The 17394-nt window shown below is 38.0% G+C and overlaps 1 protein-coding gene across 1 annotated transcript; it reads left to right on the top strand.

The window, feature by feature from the left end:
* The first annotated feature begins 1296 nt into the window (after window positions 1–1296).
* On the top strand, window positions 1297–16840 carry LOC121873874 (RNA polymerase II-associated protein 1-like). The gene is made up of 12 exons (XM_042377714.1): window positions 1297–1815; window positions 2638–2795; window positions 3759–3857; window positions 4156–4289; window positions 4944–5118; window positions 5854–6377; window positions 6588–6750; window positions 7504–7661; window positions 9530–9724; window positions 10993–11099; window positions 13376–13619; window positions 13981–16840. The coding sequence occupies exons 2-12, from the start codon at window positions 2645–2647 to the stop codon at window positions 16153–16155; spliced, it is 4125 nt and encodes a 1374-aa protein (XP_042233648.1). The 5' UTR covers window positions 1297–1815; window positions 2638–2644; the 3' UTR covers window positions 16156–16840.
* Window positions 16841–17394: the final 554 nt, after the last annotated feature.

The following is a 17394-nucleotide window of genomic DNA, read 5'->3' as shown; positions in this document are numbered from 1 at the left end:
TTATTTATGGTTCTTTATTAATATTAATATTATTATATTACAGTACATTTTTTTAATAATAATAATAATATTATTATTATTATTTTTTTTTTCTTTTATTTATTGGGCACTCCCCTACATCCTTGTGTAAGGTGAAGCGCAGAAGCGTTTACAGCGCCCAACAGGGAAGCATGCTAAGTTCATGCTTGCCTTTATGTCTCATGAGTTAAGGGCGTAGAAGCCTGAAGAGTCAATGGCTTGTGTCATCAAGTTATTGGAAGCTCCAACAACTTGTCCCTGAATACGAATTCGCAACTTACAACAGGTACCTACTGTACTGCTAGGTGAACAGGGACTAATGGGGGCTAGGAAGTGTGTCCAAACAACTTCCACCGGCCCGGGAATCGAACCCGTGACATCTCGCTTGCGAAGGCAAGAGCGGTACCACTCTACCACCAGCACCCCCTTGTTATTATTATTATTATTATTATTATTATTATTATTATTATTATTATTATTATTATTATTATTATTATTATTATTTATTATTATATTATTATTATTATTATTATTATTATTATTATATATCTTCGCCGCCAGGCCCTGATTTGGGTCATTGACCTGTGCCTGGGCTAATAATTCAAAAAAGAATATATATATATATATATATATATATATATATATATATATATATATATATATATATATATATATATATATGTGTGTGTGTGTGTGTGTGTGTGTGTGTGTGTGTAAAACCTAAATTTATCGATACGTGCTTTCAAACGATTGCTTATATTACAGTTCAAGACCCACTGAGTAACCCCCGTTTTATATTTTATTCTTGGGGTACTTCTACCTCCTCTTTCTAGACATGCAACACGAAATTTTCGGAAATTAATATTAAAAGTTACAACTAATTTAACTTTGCATTTCGGCTCGTCCACCGTTATGCGACACACGTAGAAATGTAAGCAAACAGTGCTCCTACTTTTGTCTATTAATTTTCTACCTTCCCAATTGTACTTTTCAGAAAAATAATTTTAAAATTACATTAAAGATAACTATAAAAGGAGGAGGTTACTCGATGGGTGCCACTGGATAATGAAATTCACAACAAAGTAACAAATAAGAGACGTACGATAAGTGGTGAAATGATAAATTCAACTGTAATTTAATCGTCACTGTTTATGAATCAATCACATACCTATTTACTTACCTTTTCCTATCTCTTAAAAAGAAATTAAATGTTAGGTCTATATCATTTCCTCGTTTCTCCCACAAACAACACAACGCCAACGGTGACCAGTGATTGGCGCCATTTGTTAATATCTACCGCCACTCCACCTACCACACGTTTAAGCAACACACCCATGACTTAGCCCCATCTCCCTGACGAGCATCCAACTAATAGAAATTGACTTGATCTTGTAACACTAATAGTTCCTTATAATATTCCTTGGTTGCCATTCAAGTTAGCTACTTTTCTTCTGATGATATCGTCTGTAATTGCTATCTCTCTCAATTAATTTTTCCATCCCTGAAGTATACAGTCTCTTACGTACTGGCATGTTATCCATTGTGAATTATTAATACACAGATAAAGAGAATCATAGCTAAAATAAACATGAAAATTATGAGAAAATTCGGAATCGGGTTTGGTGGGATGGGATTCAGTCTTATCATTGTTTATTTACATCAGACAAGTAAGATAACCGTTCAGTAACTGTGGTGGTGGAAGGTGTCATAAAAATCAGCGTGTAATAACATATCACCGTTGATTGTAAACTTTAAAGGGAAGAAGAGCTGTATTGTTAACAGTCACCTAAAAAAAAGGTAATTGTCTCCTTGATTCCTCATACACTATCTAATGAGCCCTTATGCCTGAGGAGGACCCATGACTTTATTAAATTGCACCTAATATTCAGAAGATGTTTGGATAATACTGAGTAATAAAATCAAAGCGACAATATTGTAGTATCTTTTCTATTTAGCTTATCCTTCAATCATAAATTACTTGTTAGTTGGTATGGCATGAAAGAAGAAGGAAATAACGAGGTAAAAACACTACAAATACTGATCATGTGACAGTAATTTCACGTCTATGTCCTTTATATTTATCCTTAATTATGGCGACATCGGATCTCCTGTGTTTGGTTCACATCGTTTATGGTACGGGATCATCCGCGGTCTTTAATTATATGTTAAGAAATGAACAACGATCTCATCAGGCGTGTTTATTATGATTTGGATTGAATTCGTTATTTTTTTTTAGAGATGCTGTTTGGTTGATAGTAAGAAAATAAAAATGCCAATGCACAGGTTAGGAAGTTCGGTGAGGTTAGGTAGGTTAGGTCAGGTTCCAATAGGTTCTGTGCATTCTTTCTTCCATTTTTGTGTCTTTGTGTTCAGTATCTTGCAAAAGTATCTCCAGAAATTTTGGTTGAATTCCATAAGATATTTCTGGTGGTAACTGTCTCCTCCACCTTTACCGAAACTAGTATAGGTGTGGCCCATACAAGGTAAAGATTCGGAAAAGGTCTGCCATTTATTTTATATTCACAGGTAAATTTCACATCACATTTCTTTGCAGAAGGACTTATCACCTTCCATTTTGAAGCTTCTCTAACCAGATGTCCTGTACTCTCTGTATTCCAGTGACACAATGTTGAAGCGACCGACTGCGGGTGAATCAGATGATGACCTTTTACAGCAGGAACAAGAGCTGATGGCTCGTGGTGAATTTCAACCATCGGCTAAGCTTATTTCTGTCAACAAACGCAAGACAGAGGAGCCTGTGTCCCCAAAATCATCAGGTATACTGTAGAGGCTTAATTTATAGCGTACAGGTCATCACTGGGGGCTTGTGAGATTCCACCAATAGAAAATGCCATGGTAGAGCTTGCTATTGTCACGAGGACATCATTAGACAAGCCTCACATTGTCATATAATTTTGAGCTGATCTAACTATGCTGAAACATTACTATCTTCCCATGGTAATTTACTGTATATTAGTGTGCAATTACTTAAGCTCATGATACTGTATGGTCTTTGCTGTAGCCTAAGCATAACTTTGATGACTCCAGTTAATAATCACTGCTGACCCTTGAATGAGGAGCATAGTCCTTAGCAAAGATTTCTTGATGAGACATCTAAATGGGTAAACCTTGATCTTGGTGTGGTGGGTGAGAAGCTGCTTCACACTATTTACACTAAGCCATAAAGGCAGTGTAACCTGCTGCAAGATATTTCATCCCCTGATAGTGGCACTTTCTCTCAGGGGGTGTTTTAAATGGCAGATATTTACTGGTCTCTCAGCTATAGAATGGGATTTCAGGCTTTAGTTCTCCATTTCTTTGTAATTGTGTATTCCATCTGGAATTATATAAGTTGGCAATAAATATTGTACAGTACTTTATTTTTTTTCTCTTTTCCTGTTCTCATACTCATGTTTGATTTTACAAGACTGCAATACTGAACCTATCATATGCATCCTAGATCTGTGATGTTTATGTTGATTTCAATATAGTATACATATAACTAAACTAAATCTTGGAATTTCATGTACAGTACAGGTAAAGTCATCATCATCACTGTCCCCTGCCCTTCCTACCACCAACCCACTGTTACAGAGTGGGAACAACAGCTGTAAGAAAAAAATTTCTCCGGATAAATACAAAACAGATGTTGGCTTTCTCTTTCCACTTCAAATTTAAATTTTGTTTATGTTATTTAATTTTTTTTTATCCATATACTTTAACCAAGTGATGTTTTGTAGATACGGGGGCAGCCACACCCAGGTCCAAGTTTGCTCAGGATCGAGCTGCCAAGAAAAAGAAGGAAGGCATTGTTGATAACACTGTATTGACCGAAGTTGGTGAGTACTGTATACATCCTTTATCTTGTGTGTGTGTGTGTGAGAAAGAAAAAGAGAGACTTTATGACAGTGTTGGATAACTTAATTTCTAGCCTTGTGATAACTGTTTGGTTAAATGACCAGAAATTGGTTATTTCACTTACCGGGTAAATAATCTCTCCTCAATGAGAGGAACTCTGGACTCTTCTTGGTGTATTGTAAAACACTTTACTGTACTTGATAATCTTGTACTGTATATACTTACTCTGAGAGTCCCACAAGACTCTTTGCAGTGTACTGTACAGCTTTTATCTAACAGTTTCACAAAAGGAGAAAGTTCCTGTCCTTGGACGAATTGTTGAGCGTGTGGTTCCAGCTGGCCATAGTCTCCAGGAGTGGCATCCAACACCCAGTCCTCATGGCTTCCCTAAAGCCCAAAGACTGCAAAATTTGGTAAGTTATGACCTTCGACTTGTCAACTCTACAGTGTTGCTCCCGTCCTAACTCATTTATACAACAGTATTTTAAGATCAGTCTTCTATTTTTGGTATGGTTTATATATATGAATACTGAATACAGTATATATACTTTCTTGAATAAAGATAAAAGCTAAGGTGCTACAGTGTTTCCCCTTACCTGTATGTTTTATTCAAGAATTATTTTCTCCACGTTACCATTGTGGGCCTACAATATATATAACATTACAAATCATGCTGGAGGGGTTACTATACTACTGTACAGTATAATCAAATTAACTCGGCAACTATGCCCCACACCCTGGTCACAGTCGCCCCCGATTGGTTAAAATGATTTTTGTCATTTGATTATTCAACTCTTTATTATTTAATGAATTTTTCTTTTCCATCTACATATTCTTGCTAATCAACTGTTCAGTTACCTTCTGAAATAATGTCCGAAAGTAAGGTGCAGGGGCATCATGGGGGGGGGGGGTCCAGATGACTAATAATTAATTTACAATTATACATGCATGATAAAAACTGTTATAAATTATAAAATACATACTGTACTGTACTAGTTTAGTTAATGTGGATTGATGAAAGAATGGTGTGCACCATATACAGTAACACATGAATGTTTTTGTTACAGAAAGGCACAGTAAGTAACTCTGGCCCTGGAACAAAGAAGAAGTCTATATACTTACAGAATTTGGAGAAAAAAGGCTTGATAGTCAAGGAAGAATGTTTCAAAAGTGTTCCCATCTCCAGCGAAGGTTCACCTGTAACAGCCCATGCCTCACAAGATCCCAGACTCTCAGCCTTAGGTAGGAATATGCTGCAATGCTGCTTATGTGAATCACTATTGTACTGTATTACTTTTGAGTTGTTGCATATAGTCCTATTATTTTATGTAAAATTTGTACTAACATCATATCTTCAAGAACACCTCTCCAGATTCTACTACAGTATCTTCTAATTTTAAAAGTATACAAAAATGCAACCCAGACTCCACCCTCCTTCCCTCAATCTCCCCTTGATCTAGTGTATTGCTGAAGTCTTTTACTTTCAGCTGCTCAGTGGTCTTGACAGGCATTATCAAGCGAAACAACAGAATCATAACAGTCACTTTGTCCTTCCCCAGACAAATATTAAAATTTCACAACCTTAGTTCATTTTTAATAGTGGATGACTAGGTAATAGGATTATAGTGGTGAGGCCTTGAGTATTCGTAACAAACTCACTTCAATCTTCACACCTTTAATCCATTTACCTAACCCCCTAATTTGGTTTTATATTTCCTGAACAGCTGGACTTGTGAGTGGAATTGCATGGGGAAGGATAGGCACAGTATTCTCCAGATGCCATCAGAAATATATGGGAATCATTGGACATAAATATTTAGTGCAAATTAGCTGAAATTCAAGAGAGTGGGTCTGAATTAATGAGAGTTGAGTTTTATTTTCATAATAAAGTTCCTTTCTCATTTATCATAAATACTCTGTACATTATTTTCTCGTTCTCATCACAAATTTACATTCAAATGACTTGTTTTTACTCAGGCAAACAGAGTTGTGTCATCACAGGGGATGGAATTCAACAAAACAAAAGTGAAATGGATAAGATACACCAGCAAAACATCGGCAAGCTTGCCAGCATGACCCATGAAGAACGGATGAAAGAGAAACAAGAGCTCTTCTCTAATCTTACCTCGGAACAGATCACCTTACTGCAGTCTTTCCGTCAGAGAAAAGAAATGGCACAGAAGGATAGTGCATCAAGAGCTAGTGATAAAAAGTCTTCAGACCAGTCAAACTTGGCTGTGGATAATGAAAAGAAAACAGCACAATCCACTCCCATGGAGTGCGAAGATTTACAAAGAAGTGAAGAAGGCCGTCCCAGCTCCTCTGATGCCCCATCTTCCAGTGAACCCATGCATGAAGGGGACAGTGTAGATGTTAAAACTCGCTCAGTTAAATTCTCCAGTGATGTGGAGATGAAGGAAGTAGCTGATAATGAAGAAAATCTTGAGTTAGAGCTGCCAATACCTCCATCGGAAGCACGCAAGTGGCTTCACATGGACAAGGCAAGTTGTGATTTTAATTTGATACTGTATTGAGAATAATGGGGATATTTTGTGATATTGGAATGTTGCTTTTAATGTTCTTGGTCACTCAGTAGATTTATAACACATTTTTGAAGATTTTCTTTTAATTGGACAAATACTTTTTGACTATTATTGGAATTTAAAGTCAGCTTCATATATTAATCTGTCTATTATGATATATATTTCCAGGTGGACATGGAGAAGCTACAATGGATGACTAACATGCCAAAGCCTAAACCCCTGAAGGACAGTGAGGGATTTGTTGCCAGGTTCAACTTTGAGGGTGATATTCTGCCATATGATGCAGATGTCTCCTATAGGGAAGGGCTCCATCATCATGGGGAGGAGCCAGGTTGGTTAACTTTTTTTACACTTTTGCCTTTTTTAGCTCAATTTTCTATGTGTACAGTTTTGTATTTTTTAGTATAAACTTTTGAGTGTCTTTCAGTGAAATTCATCATTTTATAACCTAATGCTTGGAGGCTATTAATTGTTTGACAAGTAGGTTACTTTATGGGTACCCAGGGATGCCAGTATTCATCATCTTTTCTTGGAATTTTGCCATTTTTTCCTCCTACAGGAATGCCACTTTTAATATTTTATTTGTCTAACACCAAATGATTTTATTCAGTTCAGAAGGGAATCTGTACACAAGGGGTTTAAAGGGTCATGTAATCACAAAATACTCCCAATTACTGCTGGTTAGACAGAGACAATGACAAAGTAACCTGCCCATAGCTTCACCCTACCCAGGGATTGTATCCGAGCCCTCTTGCTTACGAGGTAAGCATGCTTACCAATACATCACAGGCTACCCATGTACCATAGGTCGGCTATTTGGTGCAGTTGTGGACAAAAAAGAATTTGGGAGGGAGGGAGGTGGTGTATGGGATGGTAGGGGTAGGTGAAGACTGCAATTTCGTATAGAAGTGGCAATTAAAAGTGCAATTTTCTTTTCACACCACAAATGTGGTGTAGCTTGGACCAAATGCAGCAACTTTGTTATGGACTCCACAAATTTCATTGCTGTTTATTTCCCACATAATGGTGAAACTCATAAGATAGTGTGATGAGAGGATGGATTTCAAGTCTTAAATATTTCCAGGTCGTGCCGGCTACACCCTTGATGAACTCTTCATACTCATACGATCACAAGTGCTCCAACAGCGCCACTTGGGTCTACGTACGTTGGCTAACATCCTCAGAAATGCTAAGGAAGGCCTCTATGACACGTGTGTCAACCCATCTGTAGTACAACTGACTGTAAGTCTTTGTAACTCTCTTTGGTCATGTTAGTTTTAGATATATTATATAATACAAACAACTATGTACTTTATGATATTGGGTTAATATATGTTTATGCATCTGCCTATTAATGTTGAGGGTTTTACTGGATTACACTTATGTCTGTCCTTCCTTTCCACCTCATATTAAGCTCTGAGGTTTGTGTATTCAATTCCTATACTGTATTGTTCTTAATAAATTAAAGGCTTGATGTTATACTTGCTCGATTGTTTGTACAGTAGAAGTCCAAAAATCCGGACTGCTTGGGGATCGGGTCGGTCCGGATTTTCCGGATTCTCAGGCAGTATAGGCGCTAGTCAGGCCGCACCTCGATTATGCAGTTCAGTTCTGGTGCCCTTATTATAGAATGACTATCAATTCACTAGAGTCGGTGCAGTGAAGAATGACGAAAATGATTCCGGGACTTAGAAACCTTCCATATCAGGATAGGTTAAAGAAACTTAACTTGCATTCCCTAGAAAGACGAAGAGTGCGGGGAGATATGATAGAAGTATTCAAGTGGGTGAAAGGAATCAATAAAGGTGATATAGATAAAGTTCTTATAATATCCGAGCAGGATAGGACTCGGAACAACGGATTTAATTTGAATAAGTTTAGGTTTAGGAGGGAGATAGGAAGGAACTGGTTTACAAATAGGGTGGTGGACGAGTGGAACAAGCTTAGCAACTTTGTAGTAAGCGCTGGAACGCTGGAAAGATTCAAAAGGAGGCTGGATATATTCATGGATGATAGAGAGTGGTAGTAACTCTCGACAGGAGTTGCCATGCACAGGCCAACCGGCCTATTGCAGACTCCTTATTTTCTCATGTTACTTTTAAAATTCAAATTTAAGGAGGAATAAAGAAGAGATGAACAGGTACATTTTGATAGTTTATTCATTAGCAAATATAGCATGCTTCATTTATCAAAACGAGCAGTTTTAAAGAAAAAGCTGTGAATTCTAGAATTTTATTCTTTGCCTTTTTTATATCATAAATTGTAGACTTTCTAATGTCATACGTTTCCATTAGAAAAGTATTGCTCACACCACGTTCTAGTTTCTTAATTATTTCAAGTTTGTCACAATTTCAACGTGTTCTTCTTTCTCTTCACACAACAAAGTTTATCTACTTTAGGAGCCATTATTATGGGTTTGTACAGTACTCTGTAAATGGAAAGAGTAGGACTCAAAATTACATACGTTGTCACAGTTTGATTGCTCGTTTTAAAGTGGCGACTGCGTGGTCGCTTGTTGTCGCTGTGCAGCTGTGGCACTCATGCATGTGCACATACCGGTACACAAAAGCCAGCTAAAAAAAAAATGAGTTTTCGAATTCCGGATTCTCAGGTGGTCCGGATTTCTGGCATCCGGATTTTTGGACTTTTTCTGTAAAATATTATTATGTTATGAACTTTGTCTTAGCACAGGCAGAGGTGTTATTCTAACTTGATGTATGTGTACATTATTTTTTCCTAAGGATTTTTTATCGGCCATTATTTACATCACAGTATCATTAATCAACATCCATATACACAGATATATATATAAGCCTGCACACAAAGGCATAAAATGAAAGATGACACAATAGAGTACATTATGCATTAGGAAAATCCCCTGATTAGATTTCAGTAAACCAACAAGAAGATTTGTTCACTAGTTGTTGGTTCGAGAGAGAGATAGAAACACTTGCAAACCAGGTGTCGCGAATAGTGTTCCAGAATAATACATACGGTAGTAACAAATGTAAAGTTTGGCAGAGGTTTTTCATGTTAAAAACCATATAGGTTTTACTGATATGTGGATGGTACTGTACTAACTCTTGTATCATCTTATGGGGGAATGCCAGGTAGAGGCCGGTGCTGTTCTGCTGCTGAGGTTTGCTCTTGATGACTCATCGCACCTTGTGTACAGTGAAGCAGTGAGAGGGTTGTACTACCTGATAGCCAGTGAACCTGATGAACAGTGCTTGGCCTTGGCACAACCCTGGCTCCCTGCAGGACTAGAGCCGGGAATATCCAGTGACATTCATGCCAGTGAGAAGGTAACTATTTTGTAACTTTTTATACAGTATATTTATTTGTTTCATCCCAGACTTATAATGTGTTGTTTTCTTAAATTATTATGATTTATTTATTTTTTAAATCTTTTCCAGTACAGTATATCCAGTTAGTATGTGTTTGCGTACAAGTATCCCTCGAGATACGAATGTGTTAGGTTAAAAAGCAAAACATTCTTTAGGTGAATTTTTCATATCACAAAAAGATAAACATGGGTAAAATAGGGTTTGGTTCCCCAATGACAAAATTACTCCCAATATGATACCCCAAAAACATGAAATCACTTCAGAAACAAGAGCAAAACTGACCTAACTAATGATATACAATAAACTACTATAATTTATACATGAAATTACTACCATACCTAACACATGAAAAAAATATTAAAATACTGTTTAACTTTGGTACATTACCTTATGGGTAGGCTGTCTGGGCTGGGCTGGGAGGGCAGTCTGAGCTCACAGCCACAAGGGGTGAGCAGGGGTGGGCTGAGTAAGGGCCCAAGATGAGGAGGGTTATCCACCTCATCACTGCTGTCTGCCACAGTAGAAGCAGCCACACCGTGATGTTTCCCGATGTTTGGTAGGGTCATCACCACATTCATTATACTTAATTACCTCCAGCTTTGTCTCAAGAGTCACAGCCTTCCGTGGTTTCTTCAGTGTCGTGTGGGTAACCAAATATTCAGCAGAACCTTTGGATGCCATAACGAAAGGTACAACAAAAGGATCACTTCACCTGATCAGTGAGCGAGAATACGTCTCTGTGCATCTCTTCCCAAGAAGGCTGCGCCATCTGACTCCCGGTGTGCAAAATTTGAATTTTTGCCAGGACCCAAATTCATATAGGTGGGAGGGAAACTTTCGTTTCTCAAAATAGTACAGTGTCAATTTAGGAAATTCATATAAGCAAACTTTCATATCACGAACGTTCGTATCTCGGGGGATACCTGTATCTGTGTCTTGTCATTTATAATATAAAATTATCCAACCATTTACTACAGAAAGTCACAAATATTGGTACTTGTGATGTGCGGTAAATGATGTGTGTGTATGTCATGAACACACGAGGCCTCAAATCAACACACACACACACACATACACGCAGGTGTTATACTAGATACAGTTTAGGGTATTTTATCACATCAATAGTGTAGACCTAATTTGCTTTACCCACAGCTTTAGCCGAGTCTTAATAATTATAAGTCGGCTGTATTTTTTCATAATTTACCACAATCTTATTTGACACTTAGATACGACAAGAATTGGACCAAGAAGAAGCAGAGTTGAAGGACTTTGAGATCATCAAGCTTGATATAATTCGTGCTCTAGTTAGGATGGATACTCACATCAGACTGAGGTATGACGGAGATGTTGGGTGTTCAGATGTGTGCTTATTGTCTGCAACTGGCTGGTTAGTCACTAAATATTTATGGACATCATAATCTATCATACATCTTACCTCTCACCCTCTGAAGTGGATGACCATGACATAAGAGTCTCATGTCTGCCTTATTACTACATACAGTATTTTTTTTACCCTTTCTTCCTCTATTATTCCCTCCCCATTTCTCTCCTGAATGTGTTCCTCCATGTGTCCTTCTCAAATATTGGCTGCTTCACACTACCCAAGACACCCTCTGTGTTACTTTTCTAGCTTGAGGTGTTTTAATTTTTTCCCAATAAATGATATCCAGCTGTTCCTATTTAAATTAGAATTTAACACATCACACTGACTACCCCTATGTTATTAAAAAGGGATTTATATCTCAGTGGTAGGAGCTAAAGAGGCAGGTGTACTTACCTCCATTTATATTTAAAGAGGGATACAAGAGTCTTATGAACTGCAGTTAAATTATTCATCTCGGTGAACTCGAACCTTCTCAGGACCTTGTGCAAACTTAACTGACCTTGAACCAACCTACTTTTATAATATGATCAAGTAAGGCTCCACTTAACCACTTGTGTATGGGATCCCCTCTGTTCTAAGTAAAATCCTTTGGGGGTTAGCTAAATAAAATATTAAGAGTGTCTGAAACACATACTATTGTGTTTTATGCTTATAAAAGCAAGACCAATCAAGCTCATCTTTCACTTTGAATAGTTTAAATTAAATCTGGTAAACATATATACTGCATATATATATATATATATATATATATATATATATATATATATATATATATATATATATATATATATATATATATATATATATATATATATATATATATATATATATATATATATATATATATATATATATATATATATATATATATATATATATATATATATATATATATATATATGTAATAGACCCTCGATTCTACGGACTAATGGGGGGGGAGGTAGTCCGCTAATGCCAATTGACCATTGAATCTAAATAAGGGATAAAAACAAAGGAAAAATAAACAATACTGTACACACAATAAACAGGAAAACACATTAAAGATATAATAAACATTGTAAATGAAAGTACAGGTGCTCCCCGACCTACGACGGGGTTAGGGACCCAAATCCAGGTTTTAAGTCAGAATGGTCGTAAGTCCGACATAGATTAAAAAAAAAAAAAAGATTTAAATAAAAAATCTACAATGAAATACAGTACAGTAAAAGTAATAAATAATGAGGAATGGATACAGTGTGACTGAGCACTTACCTTTAATGTAGTCAGCTGAATGCACATGGGGCCCCCATAATTTTCTAATTATACATGGAGACTACGTTAACTGGAAACGTTTCGGTGTAGAAAATGCGTGTGTCATTTGAGAAAAATAAAAAAAAGAAAAGAGAAAAAAAATGGTCACAACTGCGGCGGTCATAAGTCCCGACGGTCGTAAGTCGGGGACTACCTGTATATAAAGAAGTTTATAGTAATTTCACTTGCCTTTTATGGTTGATAGAGGAGTTTATTATCCCATGATCATATAGTGGTGACTCAGAATGACTTATTCTGACTCAGTGGAGCTCTGGCCCCTCACTTGTAGAGGGTTACAGTGGAGGAGGTGGTTTAGGATCATCAACACGTTTGAAAAATGAGTGAAAAAAAAATTTTAGTCCCATGCTGATGCTGCCTCCTTTTGATGATTTCCCTTAATGAGCAAAGGTGTTCATAAAAGGGTTGAAGATCACGATCGGATGATGTGTCAATGTACGGTAATTTACCATATTACCAATGGAATCTTATACAATAAACACTGCGAGAACAACAGCACTTTTACCCTAAGTGCAGGTCTGGGTGCCGACTCACCACTGCCACCTAACGGCCAGTCTTCGAAACAATGGTCTCAGTCCAATATTCCCAATACGGAATTGACACCTCAGGAGTTGTTGTTTCCGAAATTTGTTAAATCGAGGTCTGTAGATTTGAGGGTCTACGGTGCTGTATCTGTAGTGTTGCCAGCATGGATTGTACATTGTGGCAAACTATAAAGTAACTATCAATTCCTAACCACCTCCTCTCAACTAGGATTGAATAGACTTTACTTTTCTGATGCAATATACAGTACAGTATGGGTATTCCATAGTACAGTTCTGTAGTTTTGTTGACTTTGATGTTTTAGTTACACTTTCTTATAAAGGAAGTCTTGAAAATCAGAATTAGAGTCATTACTATGTAGTGTAAACCCACAGGTACTTGCTGGAGATCATCAAGCCTGGTCCAGAGACAGTTATAAACATCATGGGGATCTTCCTGCGTATGGTGCGTCACTCCCTCACAGCTGCCTGGACGCTAATTCGCACCCCGCGCCTCATCTCTACCATCATGACAAACTTTCTCCCACACAATCTGTCGCCTCTGCTTACTGGCGAGACTGTAGATTCAATGACTTCTGTTTATGGCATACCTCTAAGGCACGCCTTGCGTCTTCTGACGGTAAGTAGATGTACATTATTATAGTTCGTCTCATTTATGTGGTTGATATGTACAGCAATAATATCGGTATAGTTAGTTAGTTTGCCCCGAGTTATAAGTACAGCACTATAGTATAGTCTATAGGTACTGTGAAAGTGCAGAACAAAATGGCACAGTACAGCTACTATGAAGCTGCCATGGCTCAGTAATGTCAGAAGGTGAAAAATAAGGTTTGAGGATCAATCTACCATTTACGTATAAAGTACTGGATTCAATATATTTTACATTAGAATATTATGAAGGAAGTTAAAGATGTCCTGGTTAAAGCTGTTTAACAATTTAGAATTAAAGCTTAGTAATGGTGATTCTTCTTTATCCTCAGATACTAGCAACCAAGGGTCGGCAGTTGGCAGCTGTTCTGGTCAACACTCACAATATTATGAGTCATGTCTTGACATATGTGTCCCTTGAGCCCAGTGAAGTCAGTATACCTCTCCAAGAAGCCTTAGCACTGAGCCAGGAGGCATATCGTATGTGGGCTGTGCTTCTCACTTATGGACTCTCTAAGTCTCAGGAAGCTGTTGCAAGTTTCTACCCATTGTTGGTTAAGCAACTGGTGTTTTATAGGGATAAGGTATCGGTCAACGAAGAGACGGACAAGAATAAGTTCAATTATGATGTAGGAGCACACATGATTGCTGCTTTAACAGCAGCTGTGAATGTGGCTGCCACACATTCACTTTTAGAAAACAGAATGAAGTTGAATCAGGGGACAGTGATAGGTGCTGATGGCAAGGCAGAGGTTCTTGTGCCACCTGAGTTGACTTGGGATGACCTCAAGGACCTACCCCAGTTGGTGGAAACATGTCTCACAAAATGGTTAGCACAGCTGACAAGAAGCAATGAGGCCACATTCTCAGCACTCAGACTTATTGGCAGCTGCTGTAATTTCCTGGAGGCTTACTATTGTAAGTGGAAAGATCAGACTTCATACAGTGGTGACGTCCACAACAAGAAAATTCAGCATCTTCATAATAACATAATCTCACCCATCCTTATATCACCATATTTCAAAACACTAATTGCCTCACTTCCAAGTCACTCATCTCTCATTAGTGACCTAGTTCCAGGCACTGAACGTGATCCAAACAACCTTGGATCAGCGGGTTGTGTCACCTTTGGTGGCGAGGTTGTTCCTGTATTGCGTCCGTCTTCTCCTCACCCCATGCTGCTTCCAATCACCAACCTCCTTGTGTCTCTCCACACCCTTCATCCTGCTCTTAATGCTCATGCATTATGTGAATTGTTAGATTCTGATGAAATATCTGTCTACTTAAAGAAAGTTTGTCAGTCTTCTCACCAACTGTCTTCACAGTGGCTAACACGAATTGAGACTTACTTTATTTGTAATTTGCTGCAACTGGCAGCTTTAAAAGGTTGCAGCAGAAGACAGTTGTACCATGAGACAGCCATGTGCATGATGGCATGTGTCCATAAGGGAGATGAACATATAATCAAAGAACTTTTAACAAATGTAATTTGTGCTAAAGAATTCATATCAGATCTAACTGAGATGAGCACCCATGTGGGGGACCTTTCTCTGAATAATTATGAACCACTCAAGTCTCCTGCCATAACCCAGCCAGTCCTCTCACCACTTCAGTTGACTGAGAGTATCTGCCAATCTCTGAAATCAATTGAAAGAGAACTTATTAGAAGTTTGGTGAGTAAGAGAGAATATGATGCTAGTGTAGTACTAAAAAACGGCATTCCCTTCATCATTAATGGGGTTACAATAAGTCAGACCGAGTCACCGCTCGTTCTTGACAGTTACTGGTCACTGAATCCCATCAAGTACGTTTTCAAAGTATCCCAGCGTCCACCCCAACCCCAGGAACAAAAAGCTGCAGGACACTCAAGTGATTTGTCTACACCAGAGGATATCTTGACTGTTACAAGGTGCCTACAGATGGCTTACTTAACTCTCAAGCACCGCAAGACCACAATCCATACTACCACCACCACAACTTGGATGTACCACTTGTCATTAGTCTTTCTGGTTGCATGTGATATGTTCCTAGATGCTTGCATTAGCTCAAACCTTCAGGGATGTGTTGTTGAACTTCTTGGCAGTGAGGGTTATTCAAAACTTGATCCAAGCAGTACAATTGAAGGTTTTACCTCATTCACTGACTGGTACAGGAATATGTTGGAGCAGTTCATCAGTGTATCATATGGGGATTCTACCTTTGCCTTGTTTCTTCTCATTCCTTTGCAACAATACTGGTCTGTGGACTTTCGCATGTTACTGTGGGGTGATAAATCTGATGCTTTGCAGTTTTTCCGTCTGACTGTAGAGCAAGTTGACCAGTTTATTCCCCTGCAGCAGTTTATGGAACCAGCTGAGCAAGATGAAGGAATGATCATCAAGTACAGGTCTGCCATTGGTTCTGGTGCAGTGAGTGCAGCCCGTACTCCATTTCTCCACAGAGTTGCTACCCATCATACAAGTCTTTACCTACAGAGACAGGCTGATAAGCAAAGAAACTCGGCTTGAGATTTTTAACCTGTAAGTTTTAAATCTAGTTAAGTTTATTCTGATTTCAATGAATTTTCATTTATGACCAGTTTCCCTTTACTAGGTGGCTGGTGTAATGTGCCCTTTTTGGCTGTCAGTCTAGACCCAGGTGACCTGACATCAGTGACAGACTAATCTTATTTAACCTGACCTTCCGAACTGCAAGTGTTGTCCCACATGCATTAAGTCCTTTCTGAAGGAAAGAAACTATAACAAACCTATACTGTACTGGAAAAGCTACTCTGTGGATCTGTAAATTCTAGGCAACACCAGACAAAGCTGTTCCATCCATACACAGCTCCTTCCCCTTTTTCAGGCCTAAATGAGTTTCTTTCCCAATCATCACCAATGTTTTACTGCCATCAGGAAACCATTTCCCCTACAACCTCTATCCTTTATAACATTCCCTCAAAATTGATGAGAAGTTTGATTGTGTTGAGCCAAAAAGATTTATGAGCATAATTACCCACCTCTTTAGTTATTCGTTTGTCAGAACCTTTCTCAGAAAGGCCTGATACACCTTTCTGAAGATGCAATTTATCCCTTTTTCAACAAAAAGGAATGTACTGTACAGTCGGCCACAAGAATAAGTATACACCTACGGTTCGTGTTTGAAACAAAATATCTGGTAACACTGTCCTGAACAGAACAGACAAAATTACAAAATGACCTGTAATTTATGTTTTATTCCTACATACTGTATATGTTATAAATACATTTGTTGTGAATGTTTTACTAGTGACTTGTGTTTGTATTACAAGTAATATATTGTATCCAATGGTAGTAAACTTGTTGCCGAATGGGATTGCAGTTATTGTACAGCTCCCTCCTCCTCCCCCACTTTTTCTCTTGCCCTACTTTTTTTTTTTACAGATGTTTTGATTAGTAAAGGAAGGAAGAGGCGTAAATAGAATAATAAAGAAGGGGAAACAGAAAATAGGTAGAGATAACAGGTGGGGGGAGCTAAGTTTCATCATGAGTCTGGATGCGTAGTTTCGACGTTCCCAGACCATTTTCGGACCTTAAGGCTACAGTGTGTATGCTTATTCCTGTGGCCGACTGTACAGTATATAGAATCCCATTGGGTAATGGAGACCTTTTCTAGCATTGGGCACACCAGCTGACATGAGAAGAGTTTGTTCCATAAAAATTCAGAAGATCCAAATGATATGTTGCATTAGGTTGTTGTTGGGTTAATTCTCCGAGTGTGATGCATTG

The sequence above is a fragment of the Homarus americanus genome, unplaced genomic scaffold (assembly GCF_018991925.1).
Source record: "Homarus americanus isolate GMGI-L3 unplaced genomic scaffold, GMGI_Hamer_2.0 scaffold55640, whole genome shotgun sequence".
In the NCBI taxonomy this organism is placed as follows: domain Eukaryota; kingdom Metazoa; phylum Arthropoda; class Malacostraca; order Decapoda; family Nephropidae; genus Homarus; species Homarus americanus.
This window is presented reverse-complemented; position numbering and strand designations above follow the sequence as displayed.